Genomic DNA, 26,050 nt, shown 5'->3' on the forward strand with positions numbered 1-26,050 from the left:
CAGTTGTGTAAAACACATGCGGTTTTCTGTCCCCGTCTTTATACGTTTCACACACACACACACACACACACACACACACACACACACACACACACACACACACACACACATATATATATATATATATATATATATATATATATATATATATATATATATATATATATATATATATATATATATATATATATACACATCTTTGGCATGGGAATTTTGGTGAAGGCCCTACTTTGAAACGTTAAGGCTGGTACACTTCTGAAATCACTTCACTGTTTATTTTGATGAAGCAACTTGGCAACAGCATACCTAACTACGCCCTTTCCGTGTCGCCTGAGAAAATACATGTGAGAATCACATCATTTCCCACTGAAACAGTAACAGTCTGGACACCGAAGGCGTCACTCTGCTGTGATCTTCCGACACCCAGATTTTTAGGGAATAAGGGGAAAAGAACAGTGACGTGAAAGCAAAGGAAGAAAGAAAAACATCAGTACAGTTATGTTGTTGTCTGATGAGATAGGCGAGCCTGCAATGATTGTTTCTGATCAGCAGGGGGAGCCACACACAGGATCGGATAGATAAATAGAGTATTTTTGTGCATTTCGACACGGTGGTATGATGGAGGTAGACAGAAGAGTCCTCTGAGCCACTGTAATTACACCTCCACGCAAAGTAGTCCACCACAGGCTTTATACTGTCTGACTACAAACCTGACTACACAAGTTTGTGGGAATGATAACGAAGCCAAGATTGGTTATTTAATGTTGGCCAATAGTTTGTTGTGCTGGTTTGTGAAATGTATGGAAGCCCAACTCTGCCGGGACAAAAATGTAAAAAGTTATACTTTTTATGTTTTTGCATTGTAACTTGAACGTGTTAGATAATAAGCGATGATGATTTACTCTTTATTTTCTACTATCATTCTAACATAGAAAGCCTCAGTCAGCTGTACAGTACTTACTCGTGTTTTTTTGAGTTAGCCATTCTTTTGAAGTACTATCGAGGTCTTTAGTGAGTAGGTTGCATGTTTTTTTTTTTTTATTTAAGCAGGGATTGTACAAGTCCGATAACGTCCACTTGGGTACCAGTGAGGTAAAGCTCATCATCAGATGGTCCTGTGTACATCCACATACCTGCCTGATTTTTGGGATTGTGCAGACTTATCCAAGGAGAATTTACATGACAATGTAGCAACTGTCCCTGCAACCAGGCGGCAGACTTCATAAAGTATAACAGGAACAGTCATTAGTTGTCTAACTGTCCACAGCTGAGTATAATCGAGTCTTTAGTTGCCTCCTTTTGACCCAGGAAGTCACGGATTTTCTTTGTATTTCATGATGTTGAGCTGAAATACTAACAATTTTCACCTTGGAAGTCTGACATTTCACATATTTTAACTTCTGTTTTTACTTTTATCATGCTAATTGCATTGTATTTAGATTTTTGTTGCTGTAATCTTTATATTCTATCATTTTCTGAATGATATCTCAATTTTTATTTTGTATCTTAACAGTTTTTCCACCTTTTCTGGGTTGCACTGTTTTGCACTGTATGTCATATGTTGTATGACAACTGAGAGACAAGTGTACTGTATGCCTGAGCAGAGTCAGCCAGAGGTATCACTGGGTCCTAAGCAGAATTTGATTTTGGACATTTTGGTTATTTAAGGTTTTGTCCTCCACAGTTCATTTCACATGAATTATTTAGTGTTATATTCAGTTGTTATTATGTGCTGACTTTTTTCTCACTCCTCTTGCTCTTGTTCTTCTTTCTTTTTTCATTCCCAGAAGGTTAACGCCTCGTTTTTGTTGAGTGCTGTTCATTGTTGTCATTAGGCTTGTTTAAACAGAATCAAACTATTTGCCACTTATCACTCGGCTATACTCAGTTATAGCTGGCGATGGCGGAGTAGTCATTCCTGTTATACTTCTTTGAAGTTCAGGCACATGTGTAGTGCATTGTAATGTAAAATCTCTGCTGACAAGTGCACGTGCTGTGACTACGCTCACCTCGTCTGTCATTGCAAACTTTGTACATTGACTCTGCTGTAGTTTGAAGTTTGTCAGCACATGAGCAACCCCTGCAATAAGGGAACCAGGTTAGCAGCTAACCTGGTGCCCTTATTCTTATAATGATATTTCTCCTGCTTCCCTATGAATAATGAATCTCTCTGTTTGATTTGGATCTGTCACTAGGGTGAAACAATATTCCTAGCAAAACGTTATCAGTTTTATTTTTGGCCTTACATCGGTGTTGTGGTATAGCAACTAGTGGACTACATTTCTAACCTAATATTTCCTGTAGTTACACACTATTGGCTGTGGGCAAAGGGTAAAAAAGAAAGGCACTTTGGATTTATGTAGAAAATGTGCGCACATTTTTTAAAATAGTTTTATTAAAGCCATTTAGACACATTAAAAATCAAAACAACGCCACATATTTAAACACAGAATGTCAAACCTCTTGTTCTTCCATTCGTGGAATCACTTTTCCATTGCTATTAATAGGTTCATTATTTTCTTGGCATGAATGAACTTCCACAGTGGATCTGTTGGCAGTGGGTGGCTATGGGGGAGTTTCTTTACACCTCAGCAAAAACCATAACAGACAAGGTTGTCAGACAAGAATACACACCCAGTCTAACTGCATGTGAAGCTCACTGTTGTACTGTAACTGAAAAGTAGAACACACAAACAACAAAGGGAGAAACTAAGTGAGGGGGGTGAAAAGTCACGACACGGCCTGCTGTAGCCGGTGTGGATGTTAAACGTTAGTGTCACATTGTAAATCCTTCAGATCGGCGTTTTTTTCATATGATGCAACTTGGCAGTGTATGCCTCTTATTATGTGCAGCTTCCTACTTCAAAACCACAGTTTGCCATGAGTAACAAACCCGGAAATAGTGGGACGTGACATGGGGGGTGGACCTCTTCTGAGACAGAGAGAGAGGCAGAGAGACAGGCAGAGTACTAGACTCGGCACCCCCGGGGAGTCCTGATTCACGCTGCCATCGGATTTTATTTGAAATCCTCTGGGATCCATAAGGACACTCTGGCCCTCTGCTGGAACTCCTCCCGTGGCTTTGCGCATCTTCTGCGCCGGACTGTGCCTTTTTAAAAAAAATCTGCCGCATAAGATGGTAATGACGCGACTAACATCCCCTCAGTTCATTCAGTGCTGACAAGTTCTCTTCCGACGCGAATGTGCAACAGTTCGGGCGAAAAAGAAAGAAACCCGGAGAGGAAAACAAGTTCTACACGAGAGCGAAAACACCCAGCAGCGAGAACAATGATCCGGGCTGCCGATGTGGAGCGTTAAAACGAGTGGGGGGGGAAAGAGTTAGTTTTTGTCTTTGCCAGGCTGCCGGGCACCTCCAGCTGAAAGCCAGGAGTCACATAAATACACGAAGTGTCACGAGGGTTGGTGTCAACGCAAAGGATGACGGTGAAGCTGGACTTTGAGGAGGGTTTGAAGGACTCCCCGCGCTTCAGGTAAGAGTTTCACCTGTACCTTTGTTAGTCATGCTGATGTCACCAGTGAACAGCTGGCTTTGCTCCAGCTCCAGCAGGAGATTATGGATTAAAGGCTGATTCATGTTTCCCTAATAAAACATTTATGCATTTGCCGGTGTTGCTGTTCACTCTTCTGTCAGAGAGTTTGAGCTGCTCGGGTCAAAAGTCACTGAAAGCTATGAGGACATTGTGCAGGCCTGCAGGGCCGTGGGGGGCTGATCTGCTGCTCTGAGGTGCTTTCCCACGTCTCACCGAGACCACAGAAAACCTGTACTAGCCACGGACATTCAAACATCGCCACGAAACTCCTTCCAGTGGAAAATATCAGCAGTGCTATCACTAGTGGCTTGGTTTTCCAAACTTCAGTTGCAGCTTTGATGCTTCCTCTTCCTGATAGTTGTCGAGATCAACCCACCTCCACTCTCAGAGAGATCACACTCATTTTTCAGAGAATCGAAATCTTAATTCAGGCCGGGTCACTGCAGCCCCTGCTGCGTGTCAGCAAAGCGGAGTGCGATCAGTTTCCTTTCAACATCAGCACATCTGGTGCAATCGAAAGGGAAGTGTTTCTGAGTTGCTTTTGCAAGTGGCTCAAGAGAGAGCTTGGCACAACTTTGGGTGTGCCTTGACAGTTTGTGGCAGCTCGCCTGAGTCACAGTGGCTGCCTCAGCCTGATTTGGCATACCTCAGTCTTTCTCTCTCGCCCATCTTGAATTTATGGGGCTCACACAGCAGTGGAAAGTTTGACTTGTGGCAGCAGACGTGGTGAGGTCTCGTGTCAGGCTGCGAGCAGGGTGAAGGAGGGAGGAGGAGGTGCTGCAGTCATCAAATACACATAATCGCACACACATACACGGGAAGATGGATGGACAATACAGAGGGCCAAAAAACAAATGAGGGGAAATAAAGTGCTCTGACACCTTGGGACAGACACTCAAATGTGGTACCTTCTGGTTACTAGGTAACAGCGGGGTGGGAGGGCGACAGGAAGTGAAGCGAGATGTGCTGAGGTGATCAACAGGAGACAGGAAGCGTGTTTTCTGTGGGGAGAACCACGGCGGAAACTCAGCTTAAGCTCTGTCTTAATTTGCTTTCTTAGCCTCCGTCTCTCTTGCAAGGAGACATGAAGAAGATAAAAAGGATGTGCTTCTTCTTAATCAAGGGCTCCTTCACTCTCCTCCACAGTGGCCTCTCTCCTTTAGACCCTTTTTCTTTCTTTTTTAAAAAAAAACAACCCTTTTCTTCCCTTCTCTCCTGGCTTGACATGTCATTTGGTCGTGTTTCAAGAGCACATGACCTCAGACTTTGATTCAAACCTCGCCGCACTAACAAACACAAACAGTTACTGTCTGTCCCGGGCCTCCTCTCCTCTCCCCACTCAGACGCGCCTCTTTTTTTTTTTTTTCTTTCTCTGTCTCTCTGTTTCTCTCTGTATCTCTGTACTGTTGGTGGAAGGCAGCGGAAACCACATGGTTTAGCTTTTGGTATGAGAAGACACGACAGGCAGAAAGAGATCGAAAGAAAGTGTCACGACAAAAAAAACAAGAAAAAGAAGGCGGCTCTTAAAAAGACCAGCCCTGAAGAGGATCTCTGAGGAGCTTTTGTCTCAGAGATCTTCGAGTCCACATCCTGAACCCAGAAAACAAAACGTAATCAATTACACGCACACTGGAGGTTTTCTTTGCAGTCATGTGGGCCTACATAAACGTCTGATGGCTGGAGCGTCCCCTAAGCTCCATTCAAACCCACAGGAATGCACTTCAAACCCTGCCGAAGGTCACAGAGATTCTAAAAATACCCAACGCTTCATGCTTAATTACAGCTAAATGAGTGTAAAACAAGATGCCCGGGGCCTGAAATAGTGGCGGCCGTGAAATATGTGGAGTAACTCTGTCAGCGTGATGAGGCTCTAGCTGCACAATATTAAGACAACAAAAAAATACTCTTTCCTGTTGTGCGATTCCGACTGTTCCTGCGCAGTGTGACGGTGACACGTTGACATCCACTGCTTTTAAAGGCATGGAAATGCTGACGAGTCATATGCATCGTCTCAGTGGAAATAAAGCACAAGAATAAAAATGTTAAGCATGAATTATTTGGTTTGTAAGCGTGCAGAGCAAATAAGAAATGGAGAAATAAAGCTGTCCATGAAGGTATCGAGCTTGCACCACAGAAGCGCATCATATTGCAGTGGTTATGTTTTAATGTTAAGCAGTAAAATGTGCAAGAATCCATCCATTCATTTTCTTAACTGCTTTTTTAGATCAGGGTTTGCAGGAGGGGGAGGGGTGGTGGTGGCTAACCCAGCCAATCACAGGGCAGGTGGAGTGATGTTTGCAGAAATGTGTAAAGAAATGAAATATTTAGTCTGTAAAACATCAGAAAGTTTGTGTTTTATTCTAGTTTTATTCTTTATTCTAGTTTATAATTGTGCAAAAAAGAGAAAAAGCAGTTTTTGAGAGGATAGAGCTGATAAATGACTTTAAAATGAAGGGTTTTCACGCCTTATATTGAAAAATCCATGACCCCTGACCTTTAACTGGAATTTTCTCTTTTCCAGAGCTGAGATCGAAGACGTCCAGAATGACGTGAGTGAACTCGAGACACGGTTGGAGAAGGTAAGACACTTCCAGATGTTTTTGAAATGTCACCGCTCCACTTCACACACAAACACACAAGCGCACAAACGGAGACGAGGCATCACATGTCGATGGACAGTGGCAGCGAAGTCAGCGGTGGGCGTTGGTGGTTGGAGCTTTTTTTCACCTGACGGCGAGCAGGAAGTGCCTGCAGGTGCTGCTTCCCCATCATATTGTCCTGCTTCAGAGAGAACTGCACTTCGTTCTGCTTCGCCGTGCCGACCTATATTCCCTGTTGCGTGCTCACGCTGTAAAAATCTACAGTTTCAGATCTATTCATCTGATAGACGTCAGTCACATGCTGCGTTTCTGTTCCCCGATGATACGGAATAAGCACAAATCAAAGTGACTTACTACTATGTTGTTAGTTATTCTGCGAGCTCAGGTTCCCACATGTTATATTTTACCATTTTTAAATACAAAAACAAAAAAACAAACACACTCACTTTGCCTGTAAAGTGTCATGAATGTGACTGATTTCAGTTGAGCAGGTGAAACAGAAAGAAGCCTTTCCCTGCATGCATGAGATGTTTTCCACGAGATTAGGTTTAAGGAAGTAGCACATGTTTTTTTTTTTCTGTCCCGGTGCCATTTCACAGGCTGCGACAGGTCTGAGCCACATCCCAAAAGGATTTTGGGACAAAGTTCTTCTTCTTTGACAGACACTGCACGCTATATTTTTCAGTTATCTGACTAGATCAGAAGAAGTCAGCAGATAATCTACTGTACGAGTGATACCACAGTCTCAAAAAGGAGGGTGTTTAGAGTTAAACGTTGCTGGAGTACAAATCAAACTTAATATTCTATATAAAGGTCTGATTGTAAGTATTCATTATGTAAGTGAAGTGTGGATTTAATGCTGCATGGAGCTCATTTGTGATCTGTAGCAGTGTAGAGAGATGTGTAATCTGTGTGTTTTGTATGCAAATTAGCCACTACGCTTTTTTTTTTTTTTTTTTTTTCCAACAATTTTAGAAGTTCGTTGAGTTCAGGACTGAAGCGTGTGGTTTCAGCTTCACGTCTTCGCTGTGTTCAGAGGTGCTTTTGCTCAGAGAAATGCAGATAAATTGACTGAGATTTGCACAAAAAGGTCAGACAGCGTGTCCTATGATGCCACTGCAGTCATATCTACGCTCAGGTGATGTGTGTGCTTACATAATGAGTCACTGACATGTCTTGGTGCAGGGATTTATTATTAATGTTTTACCCCCCAAACATCCATTACAGGTTAGGTTTTGTCACTGCGACGTGCCTCCTCAGATGTCACTGGTGGTTTAAATGTGACGCTAATAAAACTAAAGATTTCTCCGAACACGTCTTTTAAATTATTGCATTGAATTAGATATTTGCAGATGTAATAAAGGTCAGCTGTTGAACACGCTGGGGAAGAGAGGAGCTCCCACAGGGTTTAAGTCCTTTTTGCTGAACGCTTGTGGTCACAAGCAGCACTTAAGAGGAAAGTCATAAAGTCACTGAATTGGCTTGAAAACCACCTAAAGCTTCAAGCTGTAAGTTAGCAGATCACGCTGAAGTGATCAGCGGTGGGTTTTATTGCTTGATAAATGGAGCTTTTAATGGGTCAGAAAATATAATCTGTATGCAATTTCTTGTTTTTGAACTTCAAAGGGTCCTCACAGAGGCCAGAGGAAAGATCTAATCAACAAAAAAGTGGAAACGACTGTGAGGGTGGACACTGGGTACAGGCCTTATCTTTCCAAGGCAGAAGCTCAGTTTATATTTGACCTTTAATTAAAAAATTAATGTATTTACTTACTACGTACTTTTATTTAAAAAGCATACATCAACACATAGAGATCCTCCACTTTCCTGGCCTCTAAATAGCTTTAAAGCAAGTTTTCCTGGCATGACGCAGTTTGTGCTGTTTCAGTCTCAGTCCTTCCATCAGTGCTGTTTGTTTCCACCAATGAAATTTTTATCTTTTTTATTTTTATTTTTTACCAGAAAGAGCTGATTTTGAGTTTCAAGTTAGCTAGAGTCAAAATTTCAGGCAGCTATCTCAAAATTTCAACTTCCTCGGAAATTTTAGTCTGTAAGTCAAAATTTAGATAATAACCTGAATTTTTGACTCATAGATGGCAAATTTATTTTTCCAGTGGCAGAAACAGCCTCTCGTATTTTCCAGGAGCAGACTATCAAGAAGCTGTTTCAGCAAAAATAAGACAAAAACAACATTGCTGTTTATTATTTAGCCAGCTAGCCAAATTAGCTATAAGCTAGCAACAGAAGAAGAAGAAAAAAGCTAACTTTAACAGATAAAAGAGCCTCATATAGTCCTCGTATGGTGGTGGAGACCAAAATGGAGTTAAAAGAGAAACAAACATAGTGCTTACACGAAGTGGTCGACCGCTCTTTCTTCAGTATGACTCAAAATATACGACTGAGCTCATACACTTAGCAGGAAACTATTTACAGACGTCAAGCTGCTTTCTGCATACAATTTTATAGGACCACAAGTCTTTTTGCAGCTGCAACCACAGCTATCGCCACCTGGTGGCCTTTAGATAGAATGAAGGTTTGAAACACTTCCGGCATGTTTTATACTTATTCTCTCAGGTCTCCAGTACAGCTACTGAACAACCAGAATTAAAATCTGTGAACAAGGTTATACTCAGCATGAATGCAGATTATGTTAAACTGACGTTTGTTGCCTGCTGTTACATTGTTCAGGAGATCATTTAATCTTTGTGTTGCTTATTTGTGTCATCCAGCTAGTGAAACAGTGCCAGGCCATGCTGGAGGCTGGCAAAGCCTACTGTCAGACCAGCAAGAGCTTCGTGAATGGCCTCCGGGAGCTCGGACACCAATGCTCCGGGGACAAGATGATGGCGGTGAGCAGAGCACACTGGGTTCTCAAAGTGCCCGGAAGCTGTAAATAAAGATGGCGGTTATGAATCGATGAATGAAAACATTAAAATGCATTATTGACTTGATAAGTTTCAGAGTCTAATCTAAGATTTGTGCTCTGCAGGACTGCTTGGAGAAATTTTCCAAAAAGCTGAATGTCATTTTTGAGGCACAGGGGGTGAGTTTGTTATTCACGGCCTCTGACTTCTCCTTTTCAGTGCCGATGCTTATCAGCTGCAGTATGTGGTCAAGTACGGCTGCAGCACGCCGCTGAACATATTACATTTGACATTTAATATGTTTGTCTTTGTCTCCTTTTAGGAAGTGATTGAGACCACGCAGAAGTCAGTGAGGGCGAAGCTGCAAAGCTTTGTGAAAGAGTGAGTGAGCCGCTACGGTGGCCCCACCTGTGTGTTCGATCTAAGGCTTTAATTTCTGAGTTTCTTTCCCACCAGCATACACTTCATACATACGTACATTTTCCTTAGATACAGTCATTCCCCTTCATGTGTGCCTGTCATAATCGTTCTGCTTCTCCTCATAGTTTGTCTTGTGGTCTGCTCCCATTAGTGGAAATAACTTGGTAGATTAGATAAGAGAGGTATTTGCGATAGCGTCACGTGGTAAACAGTATTGCACAAAAGCTATGGTAAAAAAGTAAGAAAGAAAGAACAATAAATTTGCCGGTGATTAAAAAATGTTTTATATCATGTGCATGTGACTTAGCAGCATCCAATAACTTGCTTTCTGCTTTTGCATAAAAACTGATCTGGTAATGTGGATACTGCTTACTTTACCTCCCTCTATGAGGCAGCTTTCTTTCCATTTCTGTGAGAAGTCTTCATGAATAGTTCTCCAGACTTCTTGAAGGACATGATGTTTCCACCTTTAGATGATCCCACACTGCTTCAGTAGTGTTGAGGTCGGGGCTCTGGGGAGGCTAATCCATGACTGATAGTGCTCCATAGTGTGTGTTTTTTCTATCCAGGTGTCCATTTATTGCATTGGCAAAGTGTCTGGGATTATTGTCATGCTGAAAAATAAAGCTGTTGTCAAGCAGATGCTTTCCAGATGTTGTTGCATGGTGGATAAAAATCTGATGGGATATTCTGTGTGCTTAATTGCATCAATTTTGATGCAACACAACAGAATGCAGTGCCAAACCATGACAGTCTCCACTGTGTTTTACAAATGGCGTTAGATAGAATCAATTAAACAAATGATTTGTTTTGTGACAAGCTGCTAACAACAAAGTGTCTAAAGATACCATTTAAAGTTGTTTCTTTGCCAATTTGTCTGAACACTGGTTCATCCCTTGAGTTAGGTGCAGTTTTATTGCTTGAATGACTCATAGGTTTGTGTCAAGGGGCTTAATGAATGAGGAAGTGTCAGGTACAGGGACTGGGCTGTAAAGGAGCGGAAAAGCCACCAGAATAATTTTTGAAAGACATTAAGAAAGCATGGAGAACTGTTGCTCAAGAGCACTGTAATACAAAATTACTAGAACATTTGCAGGAAATATGTACAGAGAAAAGTGATGGCTCAAGATTTTTGCACAGCATAATACTTTTTTCCCCCTTCTTACCTTCGTCTCCTGTTCTGCAGAGATGTTCGTCGTTTTAAGGACAGACGAAAAGAGTTTGAAAAGAGCAGCGAAGCCCTGGAGGGGTCGCTGTCAAGGAACGCTCAGGCTCCACGCGGGAAGCAGCACGAGGTGGACGAGGCGAGTAACGCCCTGCTCAACGCGCGCAAGGCCTTCAGGTCTGAGGCTTTGGACTACGTGCTGGAGGTGAGGAAAGATGAGTGCAGAGAGGCTCACACAGGCTTCACTTTAACTCAGACTGCTAGGTTGGAACAACAGCCTGCAGCAGCAGCACAGTGGTCATACTTTTGCTTTGGATGATAACAGGCCTGCCTCAGGGCTTCCGTCCAGTCTTGTGGTTGTGGCTTCTGGCTGGGCAGAATCTGTTTTGGTCATGAAAATATGGAAGTCTCTCTAACCATTGCTTCCTGCTTTTTCTTTTTTTCAGATTAATGTCATTGAGGCCAAGAAGAAGACAGATATTCTGCTGGCAGTGAGTTGGTTTTTTTACCTGTATGTGTCCATTTTTAAATGCATACTCTATCTTCAGACGTTTCTCACTGGCTTTGTGTTGCTTCCTGTCAGATGTTGTCGCTGATGGATGCCCAAGCCCAGTTCTTCCTGCAGGGTCACCAGTCTCTGTCAGAACTGGACGAGTATCGACAAAAGCTGAATGAAGAGGTAACTATTTCTGTTTTGTTACATCTCTGTTTCGGTTAAAATGACATTTTGTGACTGAAACCGTCTGTGCATGAGTCATAAATAAGTAGCAGTAGGACAGGAAGAAGATATCCTCAATGTGAGAAAAATGCGTTCATACTTGTGAATGTGTAGAATAGAAACCTTACTTGTAATCCTGCTGTGTGTGTGTTTCTTTCTAAGAAGTTCAAGGGAATAACAACAAATGATGAGTTAAAAACACAACAAAACTAGAAGCTGGTAACTAAACAAAAGAGTAACCAAAGAAGGGTTAAAGGAGCCAAACAGAACCGCCTCCTCTGCACTGAGCTCTTGGAGCACTCCTCTCTCTGGCTAAACTGGAGTCAGCTGCCAAGAGCAAGCAACACACACACTCACACACACACAGAGGCCCTGCCAGGGCACCAAAGAGCCACCCTTAAAATAGGTAACAAAGTCTGCCCCCATAGACTGTATGTAAAAGATGGAAACAGCCACTCCTGATGCACTCGTTGGTCTTTTTAGACCAGAAGTGACCATGTTTGGTCTTGTAAAGTTACACAATTTTAAGGATATAACTTCAGTATTGTATTAAATCTTAACCTACTCTACAGTTGTTGAAGGAGGAAATAAGCTTTATAGACAAAAAGTGCTTTTGGCCTAGGCTGTCAACGTGTTAATTTCATCTCTGAAAAATGTTTTCCTTAAACAAAAAAGTGGACACAGCCACATTAGCAGTTTCTCAGTTTGAGTCTTTATCCTGAGCCAAAGACTAATTGCTGTAAACTTATTGCACAGTGTTTTTCTTGCATTAGAATGAGTTTTTTCTAGGGACGCTCACAGTAAGCATGATCGGACCACATGTATAGACAAAGTGTTGCTGCTTGAGTTGATTAGTTAGTGGTGATAAACTGCTGCATTGTACATTGTCTGCATGCTAAAAAGAGAGAAGCCAACCAAAAGCTGGTGAACAACGTAGACCTGAAACACCCAGAAAAGCCTCGCAGATGATTTATGAGGCAGGAAATGGATTACAAATGTTTGTTCTGGCTTAGGGATACACAAGATGTTGCTAAAACATTTTGAATGAAACAATCGTGTTTGTGGACCACGGGCGTCATGGTATGATGCTTTTGGCCAAAATGCTGTTTGGGTTAACTCTGTCCAACTAGGAACTGGCATCTTTTTGGGGAGGGGCAGTGGAGTCACAAGGTGACATCACACTTTCATCGTGACAGGAAAAAGTGAGCAACAACAGGAAATATTTCACATGTCTGTGTGCGCGTGCGCCCCTTCCTGCTCCTTTGCAGAGGAAACTGTAAAATCTTTTCTGCACCGTCAACCTTGAGCAGAGGCAGCATTGCTGCTAAGTGTTTTTGATCAAATAAAAAGAGTTTCAAACAGGAAGTAAATTGTGAACACGTTCACTGACCGGATCAAACCACAGAAAAGCGTTTCCTGTTTGAACAAGAAATGATGAGAACGAGCAAGAGCAGAGGAGAGAGTGAAATAGGGAGAGGGTGATGCTCTAAGCAGGCTCTGTGCAGGAGAGACCACCCATGTTGTTTTCTGGTTTGGCGCAGGATACACGGCAGAAGTTCAGCACTTCCTAGTTCCTGTTTGCACAAGAGTGCGCAGGAGTGATAACCCACCGCGAAGCTGCCGATCTCTCCGAGTTTCTGAAAGAACTAAATGTGTCGGAGATGAAAATGAAAGGAGAAAACTCTCCTTCGTAACATTAAATGGAAAGACTATGCAGGTTTTACAGTTTTAAACGGTCCTCACAAACTGTTTTGCGCTTTATTTTTTAAAATTTGCAATGTTCTTATGAAATAAAGGAAAAGATAAAGTGATCGGTGAGAGATGCTGAAAAATAGTTGGTGTGGGGGTTTTGTACTAGTTTAGCGACCTGAATAAAAGTGTTGCAAATCTGAAGGCTCGTAAAAATGTTGATGTTCTGAATAATCTCAGTTTGACTGGTAAATAGGCTGGTGCTTTTAAAGCATCTCGCTGCTCGCTTTCTACGCATAAACAGTTTCTAACATTCAGTTATAAAGTGTTTGGTTCACTATCTTTCCCAAGGGTATTTCAGCACAGTGACAGGAGGGGATGGTGATCGAACCACTGTCCTTTCAGTGTGTGTTTAACCTGGTAGAGCTGGACAGCGAGCTGAAAGTGTAAAAATATGAATCCAGGTTTAATAAACGCTGTGTCGTGTTGTGTTTTGACAGCACAAACAGTTTGTCCTCGACTGTGCCAGAGAAAAGAGGGACATGGAGCAAAGACACGCAGCAATCAAGAAAAAGGTAACGCAGTTACAAACGTTCACAACCGAAAGGAGCATCATGGGTAATGTAGGCATTAGGTTTTAACAAGACGGAGACAGTGGAATAACGAAGACGGCATTTCTGGTGCTGTCACGTTCGTTTTTACACGATGTAGCTGTGTTTTCATCTGTGATTTTAATCTCTTGTTAGGTGGTTGCTAGACAACACGATGACATGACAGTATATGATGCATAATGAAAGTTGCAACAATAAAAATGAGATGTTAATGTTGTGAAGTTAAAATGACGCAATGATTTAATAGAGATGCATAAATCCAACAAGTTAGTCATTTTAGACAGTTGGTAGGTGGTTGCTAGGCAACATAATAACATGTAATATAGATAAAAAGATAAAAACCTCAAGGGGACTAGGAGGTACCTGTATGCTAGGCTTGGTTGCTAAGCTCCTGATTGTGCAGACAGATGTGTATTTCAGTAAAATACGCTCTGCTCATTGGAGCCCACCAGGGACTTTGGCATCTTGTGGAAAGGATTCAGTGCTGATGGGCTTTTTCTGGCCCCGACAAACTGATGTACTGTGAGACTAAAGCATTTTGGTGCAAATATAACAAATCTAACATGAGCAAAGATGCAACTTACTGGGTCAGGTGAGGCCTGGATGTCAGCCTAAAAGTAGCCCACATTTGAATGGCATCGATTACAGCATGGTTGCTTTATTTGCATCATTCTCGGATGAAATGCAGCATCGCTATTGATAACTTTTGGCCCAGATATTGCAAACAGGGGGGACAACCCAAAGAATAATCATTCCACATGGTACGCCAGATCTGGACCGCACCAATTACTTCTGTATTACATCACTTTTTGTAAACACAATTAAAGCTGTGGGGAGAAAAAAAAAGGCCTTGAAGCAGATGACACAATGTGATTTTAATTTCTTAAATATTTCAAGGACATGTCTTATGATGACTCCATTATGGACTTTAATGGTGACGCAGCTAATGGGATCGTGATGGAGGGCTATCTGTACAAGAGGGCCAGCAACGCCTTCAAGACCTGGAGCAGGTACAACTTTGCTGTGTGCTTTTCCTCTCATGAACCTCACTGTGATAAATCCGATGTCCACCGTGCGTTTGCTTGCCCGGCAGTGAATGAAAACAGCTAAAAGGCTAAACTCTTTCTCCACCTCAGGCGCTGGTTTTCAATTCAGAAGAATCAGCTGGTGTATCAGAAGAAATTCAAGGTAAATTTCGCTTAGGGTCACGAGCACATTCGAAAGACGAATTTGCACGTATGCAACCTGACCATCACGGTTTGTCCATCTTTTAGGACCAGCCTACAGTCGTGGTGGAGGACTTGCGTCTTTGCACAGTCAAACCCAGCATTGAAAATGAGAGGCGTTTTTGCTTTGAAGTGGTTTCCCCATCAAAGTGAGTTCACTTCATGCACACCTGCGCGTGTCTGTTCCAGTAATGGTGGTGAAGTCGCATTAGCGTCACATGTGTGTGAAAGCGTCCTGCAGACTGCCGAGGTGTTAGTTTCTTGCTTCTCGAGTGTTAAATGGTCACTGTTGTGTGACTTTGTGTGCGTAGGTGCTGTTTGTTGCAGGCAGACTCAGAAAGGCAGCAGCAAGCATGGATCAGCGCCGTCCAAAACAGCATCGCCTCAGCCTTTCAGGAGCGCCGAGAGGACACGCTCAGCCCAGTGAGAACACATACACCACACACACACACATTATCTTCAACGTGCACTTTCCAGTGGGAGTTAAATGCTCGCCATTCCCATGTGTCTCTGTTATCAGAGACAGCGCTGCAGCTCGGTGTCTACAAGCAGCCTGGGAGGAGGAGGAGGTGGAGGAGGCGTGGATCAGGACAACGAGGGCTGCAAAGCACTGGAGGAGGTTCAGGCAATCCCGGGGAACAGGCAGTGCTGCGACTGCGGAGAGCCGGGTCCTGACTGGGCCTCCATCAACCTGGGCATCACACTTTGTATTGTCTGCTCAGGAATACACAGGTACACACACACACACACACACACACACATTTGGCTTCCACTGTGCGCTTTAATGGTTTCCTTCCCTGGCAGGAGCCTTGGAGTCCATTTCTCCAAAGTGCGCTCCCTCACCCTCGACTCCTGGGAGCCCGAGCTTATTAAGGTAATTTAAAATTTTAAAGCTGCAGCGGCTCCACCTCCCTGTGGCCTATTGTGAAAAAGTTCCAGAGAAAATTATGATTGCGCAATGGATTATGCAACCGTTTTCTTTATATAAGCCAAAACAAAATAAAAAAAATTAGAAAGAAATTAGTACTTAATCTGGTTTATTTGTTCTTGTTTCCCTGCTGCCTTTAGTTGATGTGTGAGTTGGGGAACACAGTTATCAACAGGATCTATGAAGCTCGGATTGATGAGATCACCATCAAGAAGCCCAATCCCTCCAGTCCCAGGTACGCATAATCAATCCAGTCCAACGTGCATTCAGCTGGTTTTTCCACGTGCAGATGTGTGACAGGAAGTCTCCTTAGGTATTAAAAAATAATATTTAATATCCTCTGTAGTCCTGAAGGAGCGCTGTGTAGTCCGACAGTTATTCTTGTTGGCTATCATGCTTTGGGAGACTTCATGACGTGTGCAAGAGAAAATGCATCAGAAACATAGACTGTATATAAAAGATGGCACAAAAAACAGGTTTACAAACACCTGCTTTAATGGTTTCATTTTAGCATCATTGCCTGTTGCTATCTTGTTTTTTTGGAGCCCAGAGTGACCAGATTTGGAAGAGTGCTAGAGTGCTAAGTTATCCGCTACTGCTAACTAGCTTAATGCAGTGCATCGATAGAGTATATATAACAGGTACCTATTCCACCTGTCTTATGACAAGAGGTCGGTTCATCTCAGAAGCATGCACAGACACAGATTTATGTAAATTAGCGCTGGCATGAAAATAAAATATTAACATTTCATTCAAAAACTAGAGAACATTCCTCCTGGACAGACTTTTGACAGATTATTGATTTAAAAAAGGTCTTAAAGGCACAAATACCACAAACATAGTTGAGACGTCCAGTTCAGTGGCTCAGATTAGCTGAAGCAGAATCGGTGGTACGCACCTGTACCCATAGGTACAATTCAAATAGTTAATTTAGTGTAAACAGGAGAATTGTGAAATAATCACCCTGTACAGTTGGCATCAACTTCGAAATGCACTTTAGACTGTTTTAAGTAACACATTTATCTCTGCTGTAAAACTCAGATTTTTGTAGAGATCCATTTACTTTTTTTAGTCAATTGCGGTCAGGCATGTTTTTTGGTAGTTTGGCTTCAGTTTCAAGCCTCTGAGTTTCTGCTTGATTGGACGGGGATGCCACCGAGTGTTAAAAGTGTGAGCGTATAGCAGGACATGTCTAAGGTTTCTGTCAAAATCAAGTTATTTCTGCCTTTTCGTGCTTCAGTTTTGAGCGCAGTGGAGTGGTTTACAGCTTATCAAACAAATGTCCCAGATTAGGATTCAGGCCGAGACACGAATGTGCCCGAATCAAACATGTGGACCTCCCTGCTGTGGCGAACACTTGTGACAAGGGAGCAGCTGAAAGTAGCTACTTTGTGTTTCTTAACTCTGGAGCTGCAGTAGAAAATTACTGGTGTTCCTCCTCTAAGTTTGCAGCTAGGCGATGATTATATTGCCAAAACAAGACTGACGATTGGGTAAATATTAGCAGTAGAGGAAGTAGACCATAGATGTCAGGAGCTAATGATAGTTGGTTGATACCAAAGGCAAAACAAATCAGCTGCAACTGAATTAAATCAATTCTTTCATTAATCGTGTTGGTATTTTATTTTATGCGTTTGCCTGTTTGCAATTCAGACGACTCCTCCAGATGGGAGAATATTGCATGCATCTATTGCAATCCCCTCTCTGTTCAAGCGTCATTCTTTAAGTGGTTCATGGAACATCGGTGTTGATGCAGCTGGAAAGAAAAACAAACAGGAACGCGCTCTTCATCTCCTTCTGCTGCCACATTAACATTACTAACAGTTCTGCTTGCGCACGCTGTATTTTTACATTGACTGATCACTAACTCGCTACAGGTCTGAGTGGGAGTGGACTGACGCCACTGCTTCACCGAGCATGTTTATTTATATGCTGAATATAAAAAGGTGCTCTCCATGGAGATCTTTGTAGTTTATGGTTAACTTTATCAGCAGCCTACGACCCATCTCAGACCTTTTTTCTTCTTCTTTTGCTTCCTCTCGTCTGCGTTTTGTCACGACAGACAGGAACTGCAGCATGTACATGAAACAGATGGTTAACTCTCTAACTAAAGTGTTTTCCGGAAACTTGTAGTGAGGCTGCAAGCTTCAGATACGGTCAAAGGGAAGTACAGCCTCTTTTAACTCTAAAGGTTTGGGTATCAGGACGTAATAAGAGTGATCCAGGCTTTACTAAGTTATAAAATGAAACCCATGAAATATTTCACCGTGTTAAACTAATTACACCCCATGATTCAGCAGCTCGTAGATTCAGTAATAACTTAAAGTTATCGTTTCCTGTGTGGCTTTATCAGTCTCTCACATCACTATAGAGGAATTTTGACCAACTCTTCTTCACAGCGTTGCTTTAGTTCTTTGAGGTTTGTGGGCATTTATTTATTCACAGCTCTCTAAAGGTCCTACCTCAGCTTTTGAGTCAGGTTGAGGTCTGGACTCTGACAGGGCCTTTGCAACATCTTTAATCTTTTTTTTTCTTCATTCTGTTGCAGATTTTGTGCTGTGCTTGAGATCATTGTCATGTTGCATGAACCAATTTTATATTTAGCTATCAGAGAGATGCCATTTAACTCTAGAATACTTCAAAAACTTGCATACTTTGGTGTGTAGATGTGTTCATAGTTGACTCAGTGACCGCGAGGTTCCCATGACCTGTGGCTGCAAAATAAGCCCAAATCGTCACCCCTCCTCCACCGTGCTTCACGGTTGGTATGAGGTGTTAGTTCCAGCATGCTGCCCAGTTGCTCTGGATTGTGAAAGTCTGATCTGAGCCTACACTTACACTTGTGTGTCGTCTTGCTCACTGTAAAACGATGGAGTTCGAATTATTTGTATATGGCCTTATAAGCTTTCTCAGACTGATGGCAACAGTTGCTTCTGTAAGATTATTGCTCATGTGTCTTGTCCTGTAATTCTAACAATGCTAGTTGTGTGCATAGTTACATTATACCAATCAGTGGTCAACTTTGAGTCTGTAAAGGCCTAAAAACTAACTTTGCTTCAGAAAGTAGGCACACAAACATCCCCAATTTTAAATAAATGCATTACTTAATCAGTGCCTCAGAAACTTAAATTAAAAAACTTAAATTCCTGTCTCAAACCTTCAAGTAGAGAAGTGAAACTGAGCTTAAGAACAGCCAGAAACACACTGATGGACACGGCCCTGCACGTGGCCTTCTTCTGTTTTAACTCTACCTCGATGTAAGAGAAGCGTATCCTCCATCGCTCGCGCTTATTCTTTCTCATTTTCTGATACTTTCTGATCCTCAGAGGAGACAAGGAGTCGTGGATTCGATCAAAGTATGTTGAAAAGAAGTTTATCCATAAGCTGCCTGAGACTGGCAGGAACCCCCCGCTGAGGCGATCCAGCGGCAGGAGAAACCGAGCGGCCACACAGATCGCGCAGAGACCGCCGCTCAAGCCCAAACCGAACAGAGCCACTCTGCCTCGGGTCACAGGTAAAGCAGCGAGTCGCCCCTGTTGTCAAACAGGAAGGCGTACTTCGATAACGCTAAGGGCCTGGTCAGCTGTATCAGTAATCACGACTGTTGTTCTCTCTTTAGGGTTAAGCCCCAGTGACCTTGTCCAGAAGAACAATTCAGGCTTCCACAGAGGTGAGATAAGACCTCAACAAAACACAGATCCACCAAAAAAGAGCTTGTACAGCTTTTGAGAAGAATCACATAACATTACATCTGTTAAATCTTTCAGATAATGAAGAGGAAGAGGAGGAGGAGGATCTCAGCCACCTCCACCCCGGGGCGCTGCTGTACCGCTCGGCAGCCCTGCAGAACTTCCCCGTCATGGCCGACGCGTTGGCCCACGGAGCCGATGTCAACTGGGTCAACGTGAACGATGAGTCGAGCACGCCGCTGATACAGGCTGTCTCAGTGGTGAGAAGGACGCTCAGTCGATCATTAGAGTTTGAATCTTTACGAGTTCTGTGACCTCTAGATCTCATGGAAATGGATGGAGGTGATAACGAAATCTCTCTGTTGTCCCATTTGTGGACACCAGTCTTGCTTGAGTACAGCTAAACATTTGTAGAGAACAAAAGCGGGATGGTACGGCTTATCTTTGAAACAGGTCCCGAAATAGTCACTGTCATGTAGTAGTCAATGGGTTTCTACTTTCTCTGGTCAAAATACCCTTCCCACTAAAAATAAAGTATCTCTTAACTGCCATAAGCACATTTGCATGCAAATGTGTGTTAAACGATTAGGATACTGTGGCGTTTTTATCCTTAAGCTGCCTTTTACTCACACTGTGTGACACACGGTGCAATTGGTTCAGAGGGTGTTTGAGCTCACGCGTTCTCCTGTTTCGGTCAGAACGCCCTGGCAGCCTGCGAGTTCCTGCTGCAAAACGGCGCCAACGTTAACCAGGCGGACAGCAATGGCAGGGGACCGCTGCACCACGCCACCATCCTGGGCCACACGGGGTAAGACAAACACAGATACTGTGACACGGCCCTGTTTCAGTGAAAAAAAATAGCTTCATACCAAGATAACAGAATCTGAAAACAGACACTGGTTATTGGACTAAGAAAACACAGTGAAGCAGGATGCTTTCATGGGTAAAAAATGTGAGGACTGGTAGAAAGACGTAAACCTGACTTTAAACCTGCAGTCCCTCCAGTTGCCAGCAGGGGGCAACTCCACCAGTTGCAGTCTGAGTAGAAGTCGATGAGAAAATGTCTCGACCGCTCATGATTCCAGTAAAGAGTTTCCTAATGGGTTTATGGGCTCAGTTGGTGGTTTCAAGTCTTATTTAACACAACATGATGTTCCTTCTGTAAATGATTGTCCCATTTAGAGTATAAAAGGTGGTAGAGCGGGGTAGATTTAAGGCGGGTGGCTGACAAGTCTTCACCATAAGAGTGCGTTTTGTCGTTTTTCCTCGATGTCTGGTGTTGAAGACGTGCCTTCAGATCCAGTTTTCCTGTGAGGGTGTGTTTACCAAAGTATGGTGAGATTACCAACCCAGAGGGGGGGCCTGAGGCGGTAAGATGACTCTGAACCACTGGGAAATCATAACATAACATTTATAATAATAAACAAGAGGACAGCAGGGAACAATCAGTGGGGGGTATGGTTTACATGTAAATGTTAAACAGAGACAAAAAGTCTAACACCGTGGGCCTGGAAGACAGCAATGGGGAGGTAAGATCATAAACTAAGACTAGCTAGAAATTGAGAAAAGTTTAGCCCTGGATGTTTACCTCCAACTCCACCCTGCCAGCAGTTTTTTTTTGTGTGTCCGTAGTTTTTTGAAGTTGTCAAGTATCAGTGACTTTCTGTAGTCTCTTATTGTCCTTTGTGGGTGAAGTTTAAGGGCCTCGTCATGGTTCTCCATTCGCAGACACTTGGCAGCTACAGACTACCATCCACCTGCAGACAGCGTCTGTTGCTGGATGGAGCTAACGCCCAAATAATGCGGTACAATCAGTCTGCGGGCCGCTGTTGCATGTGCTGTTGTTGACCTGTCAGCCATCCGCGAAGAGGAGCGAAGTTTTACAATAAGCTGAAGTGAAACCGATCAAAACAATCAAAAGTGCCCACTGCGGCCACCGCCTGTGCCTTTACTCTGGATTTTTTAGCTTTCATCTTAATTCGCACTTCTCGTGTTCCCAGTGAACTCCACTGTTGCATCCTTCCCTTTTCTAGTCAGCTTCTCCACCAAACAGCATTTGACCTACTCACAGTAAAGCTGCGTGCCGTTGGGTTTTTGGAGGAGTAAACCGTTTGCGTAGGTTGAATACTTCTCTCTGTAGGCAGACACCTACTCAAAAAGAGCGACCATAAATCAAGAGTAAGGGTCAAAAGCACCAGGATGTAAACAACTGTCTACAACAAGGGGACGTTAACAGACGTCAAATATTACCAAAAAAACAAGGTCAAGGATTCAGAATGTCCAAACTTGATGATATATTTAAACTAATAACAAGGCTGGTGTGACTCATTATGCCAACAATACCTGCCGGTGGTGAGTAAAGTGGAAAATGAGTCACAATGAAACATAAACGTTTATTCTTAAGAGCGACGAGTTAGTTGGACATAATTGATGAAATAGTCTCAAAACTGTAGCTTTTTTTTCCCATTTTTGCAGCATTTTCGGTAACACTTTATAATACATAATACAGTATAATTCATTGTTTCCTTACCTTTAAGTATCTTTTTATTTGTTTCTAATAATACATTGAAATTCAAGAAATAACATGATTCAGATACATTCGTGACAACACTTCTTCTCAACTGTTCAGAACTCATAGTTCCAAGAATTGAACCCACGTGAATCTAATACAGAAATAAACCCATGAACTAATAGTCCCTGTTGTGCTTTCCATCAAAAGCATGAACTAATGACTCTGTGCATTAGAAAGCTATTGTGTGATCCCTGAGGTTCAGGCTTCAGACTGCTCCAAACATCATGAGTGGACATCCCCAATGCGGTCATCTCTCAGAGGGGCAGCCAATCAGAAAGAAAGCCAGCATAAAGGGAGGCTACAAGGGGAAACTGATTGTTTGACAATTATCTAGAGTTTGATAATTCTGTTTGTTTTTATTGTTTTAACTTTATTTTTTTATTGGTTCTCTTGCACACGCCTTAGGGCTTGGAAACACATACATGCAGATTTGTCCATTTCCTGTAAGATATTCCTGAGAAGAGTACTGTGACGCTGTGGTTTTTACTGTGACATGAGTTTAATGTTGATTGGATATGAAAGTGGATCTGTAGAGATAGAAAATGAGAAGAGAAACTACACTAAACTCCAGAAGCTTTGGTTGGGAAAGTCAGTTTAAACTCCAGTCCCTTCACTTGAGTTCCTTAAATGCTCGGGTCCTTGGAAATGCTTGGATATAGTATAGATTTCCAGGCTAAAGTCTCTCATGTGCTCTCTCTTCTCCGTTTCTCAGGTTGGTTTGTCTGTTTTTGAAGCGAGGGGCTGACTACAACGCCCGAGACAAGAACCAGAAGGACCCGATAACTATCGCCGTGGATAACGCCAATGCAGACATCGTCACTTTGTAAGTGTTTGACTCGAAAGAAAACACGTGAGCCACGTTAGCAGCTGCGGGTTCGCTTAATCGATCTTCTGTCTTTCAGGTTGCGGATTGCCAAAATGAACAAGGAGATGCGGGAGATGGATGGAGCGTTCGGCCAACCAGGTCATTCAGAGGGGCAGGGATCAGGGGGTGGAGTGGGCGGGACTGGAGGTGGGCTGGCCAATACTAGAAAGAGTCTCCAGGCTATAAAGAACCATATAAGTGGATGGGCTATGGGGATTCAAAATGACAAACTGGGCTAAAACATATATATTTTTAAAATCAAGCATGCCTTACCGTGCATGAGTTTATAGATGAAAAAGAAAAAAACAAGCTTCAACTTAGATTTTTTTAAGAATCCTGTGAGAGAAGATAGGCTGGAACAGAGGGTACGACGGGTGGTTCTCATGAGGTGGTCACACGCACTTTGAATTGTAAATGCACATCATGCTGCACTTTGAAACCCACAAAGCATCCGAACACTATGTCAACACAGACCTACATGTGGGCGTCTTCAATACTAAACCGTTCTTTAAGCGAGCTTAAAGAAGCTGTGTATAGAGTAGACCTGGGTCAGGCCAATTTTCAGTGTATTTAGGATATTTTCTGTCTGTACAGTGTGCTGATTTGTGTATTTGTGACTGTGTTTCTTATTCCAGTTTATGTAAGCTAAATTCAGGGTTGGGTTTTGGTTCTCAAGGACAATTTTCTCCCGCTGTTCTGTGAACGGTGACTCAGTTTAAGCTTCGACACTGTTGGATTTGACCTCTTTTGTGCTTAACTGAGCGCTCTGCCGCAGCCCCTCGAGCTTGAGGTTAACAGTGGGTTTTGTTCGCGTTTTTTGTGCCATTTGGCTCTTTTTCAAGCTGCAAAGACCATTCCTTCGTGGTTGTCTTCTGGGTCCGTTTAAGGGCTTCTTGATAACTTTATACTTTAGTCTCCTGTGTCCGGTTTTTAGTCATGCGGGAATTGGGGAGAGAAGGAAAAAGGACAAGAAAAACAAGTTGTGTTTGTCTGCTTGAAAGAACTGCTGGTCAGTATTTGACGTGCTGTGCTTTGTCTGTTGTTGTTGTCTGTGTTGTATGCACTCGTGTGCCTTTGCCTTCTGCCCTCTGAGACGTCCGGCTGGTCTCAACTGCTTGTGCAGTGTGCGCCACCTACAGCAAACTAAGAGGTAAAGTGCATGTGCATGCCATTACGTGTGTTTATGTGTTCAGTTGCATGTGTCTTGCTTTAGGGCTACAGCTCTAAACGTGTCCAGGAAATAGTTGGTGTGCAATTAACGGTGTAGCTTTTGATGAAACGATGGCTGCGGCACATTAAAGTACGGGTGCTTTCAGAAAGCAAGGGCGGCATTAATGTGGGTTCTTTAAGCTTTTCAATATTTCCAAAAGCTTTTGAGGCTCACGTCTTCTCTGGTCTTTTTCAGGTGATGAAACCTACCAGGACATTTTCAGAGACTTTTCCCACATGGCCTCGAACAACCCGGAGAAGCTCAAACGCCGCAGTGCTGACCCGAAGTCTTAACCAGCTGCCTCTCCACCTCCTCATTCCACAGTGCAGCACCACATACTTTCAGGCACATATAGAAAAGATTCATCTTTCAGGCATGCAGATGCACTCGCTCTCTCTCTCTCGCTGGCTACCTGCCACGTGTTCGGTCACAGCTCAGCTGGTGTTGACTTCAGAGGGAACGAACGGAACAGTGAATTCTTTGTGCGAGCACGTCAGAGCAGAACAATCGTGTCCAAGTGGAAACACTGCAACAGCTTTATGAGACCAGCGTGAGGTGTCTGTAGCAGAGGGTAGCACCATTACTCTGCCAAAAGTTTTCTTATTAAAACCAGTAAATCAGTTTTTTTATTTCTTTTTTCCTTCTTTTTGTAAGCGAAACGAGGCTGTTGTTTTAGGTTTTGCGATTTCTACTGACTCATTACATGAAACAAAACAAAAAATGTTTGTAGGAAATTGTTGTTAGAAGTTGCATTTTATTTCTACCGTCTTGCGATGAACTGGAGTATTTGCAGATTTTTAAATTTGGGACTTTGTGTTCATGTTTTGTCTAAATTATGTGAGGTACATTCAATTTGTATTCAGATCAAATAAAAGAAAAATTCAAACTCGTGTTTCAGTGTATTTCAGTTTTAACTTTTTGAACTGAAGCAGTAATAAGTTCTTATTTTAAAGAACTCGTCATCCTATTAGAGGTGCTTTGCACAACTTTCCAAAACTCATTATCCTTACTAATTTTGTCTTGGGTCTCACGTTCTCTGAAACGAGCCATATTATCTCCACCTTTGTTTCATCCAGCTTTCTTCTGATTGGCAAACACAAGAGCATGTAGCTCCACTGGTGGTGCTCACAGATGGAGCTGCTGTGCTTAAGAGCATCAGTATTGGGTATGTCTGCTTTCTCTGACATTGTATTAAACCAGGGGTTCTTAACCTTGTTGGAGGTACCGAACCCCACCAGTTTCATATGTGCAGTCACTGAACCCCTCTTTAGTGAAAAATAAAATATGATTTTTTTCAAATTCAAGACACTCATGTTTTTTACTGGTGCACAAAATGAGCCGTGCATGTCACGGCGGAGGCTCTGCCGAACCCCTAGGGTTGGATCGAACCCAGGTTAAGAACCACTGTATTAAACCAAGAGTAGAAAAAAAAAACATGCCTGCAACAGAGTGTATAGAGCAGTCTGAAGTGTGTATAGACAGTAACCAGCCACTTAAGTAGGTATACCTGATCAACTGCTTATTAGCACAAATATCTAGTCAGCCAATCATATGGCAGCATCTCAGTGCATTTAAGGATGTAAAACAGGGTAAAGGTGACCTGCTGAAGTTCAAACTGAGCATCAGAATGAAGAGGATTGAAGTGACTGAATGTGTTATGGTTGTTGGTCAGAGCATTTCAGAAACTACTGATCTGCTGGGATTTCCCCACACGACCATCTGTAGGGTTTACAGAGAATGGTCTGGAAAAAATGATGAAATATCCAGTGAGCAGCAGTTCTCTGGTGGAAAACGTCTTGTTGATATTTGAGGTCAGAAGAGAATGGCCAGACTGGTTTAAGCTGATAGAAATGCAACAGTAGCTCAAATAAACGTGTTAAAACCAAAGTATGCAGAAAACCATTTCCAAAACTGAAGCAGAGGCAGCAGAAGACCACATCAA

General features: G+C 42.7%; 1 protein-coding gene across 1 annotated transcript; it reads left to right on the forward strand.

Annotated features, from left to right (window-relative positions):
* Nucleotides 1-2,729: 2,729 nt before the first annotated feature.
* On the forward strand, nt 2,730-25,362 carry acap1 (ArfGAP with coiled-coil, ankyrin repeat and PH domains 1). The gene is made up of 23 exons (XM_080896429.1): nt 2,730-3,491; nt 6,073-6,130; nt 8,881-9,000; nt 9,141-9,194; nt 9,338-9,396; nt 10,622-10,805; nt 11,047-11,091; nt 11,184-11,279; nt 13,508-13,582; nt 14,516-14,628; nt 14,755-14,806; nt 14,893-14,993; nt 15,156-15,267; nt 15,365-15,576; nt 15,649-15,718; nt 15,913-16,007; nt 19,099-19,286; nt 19,392-19,442; nt 19,540-19,721; nt 20,160-20,269; nt 22,746-22,856; nt 22,936-24,048; nt 24,304-25,362. Exons 1-22 carry the CDS (start codon nt 3,439-3,441, stop codon nt 23,135-23,137), a joined length of 2,343 nt encoding a protein of 780 aa, XP_080752555.1. The 5' UTR covers nt 2,730-3,438; the 3' UTR covers nt 23,138-24,048; nt 24,304-25,362.
* The last annotated feature ends 688 nt before the right edge of the window (nt 25,363-26,050 follow it).

This window comes from Rhamphochromis sp. 'chilingali', assembly GCF_963969265.1.
Source record: "Rhamphochromis sp. 'chilingali' genome assembly, chromosome: 1".
In the NCBI taxonomy this organism is placed as follows: domain Eukaryota; kingdom Metazoa; phylum Chordata; class Actinopteri; order Cichliformes; family Cichlidae; genus Rhamphochromis; species Rhamphochromis sp. 'chilingali'.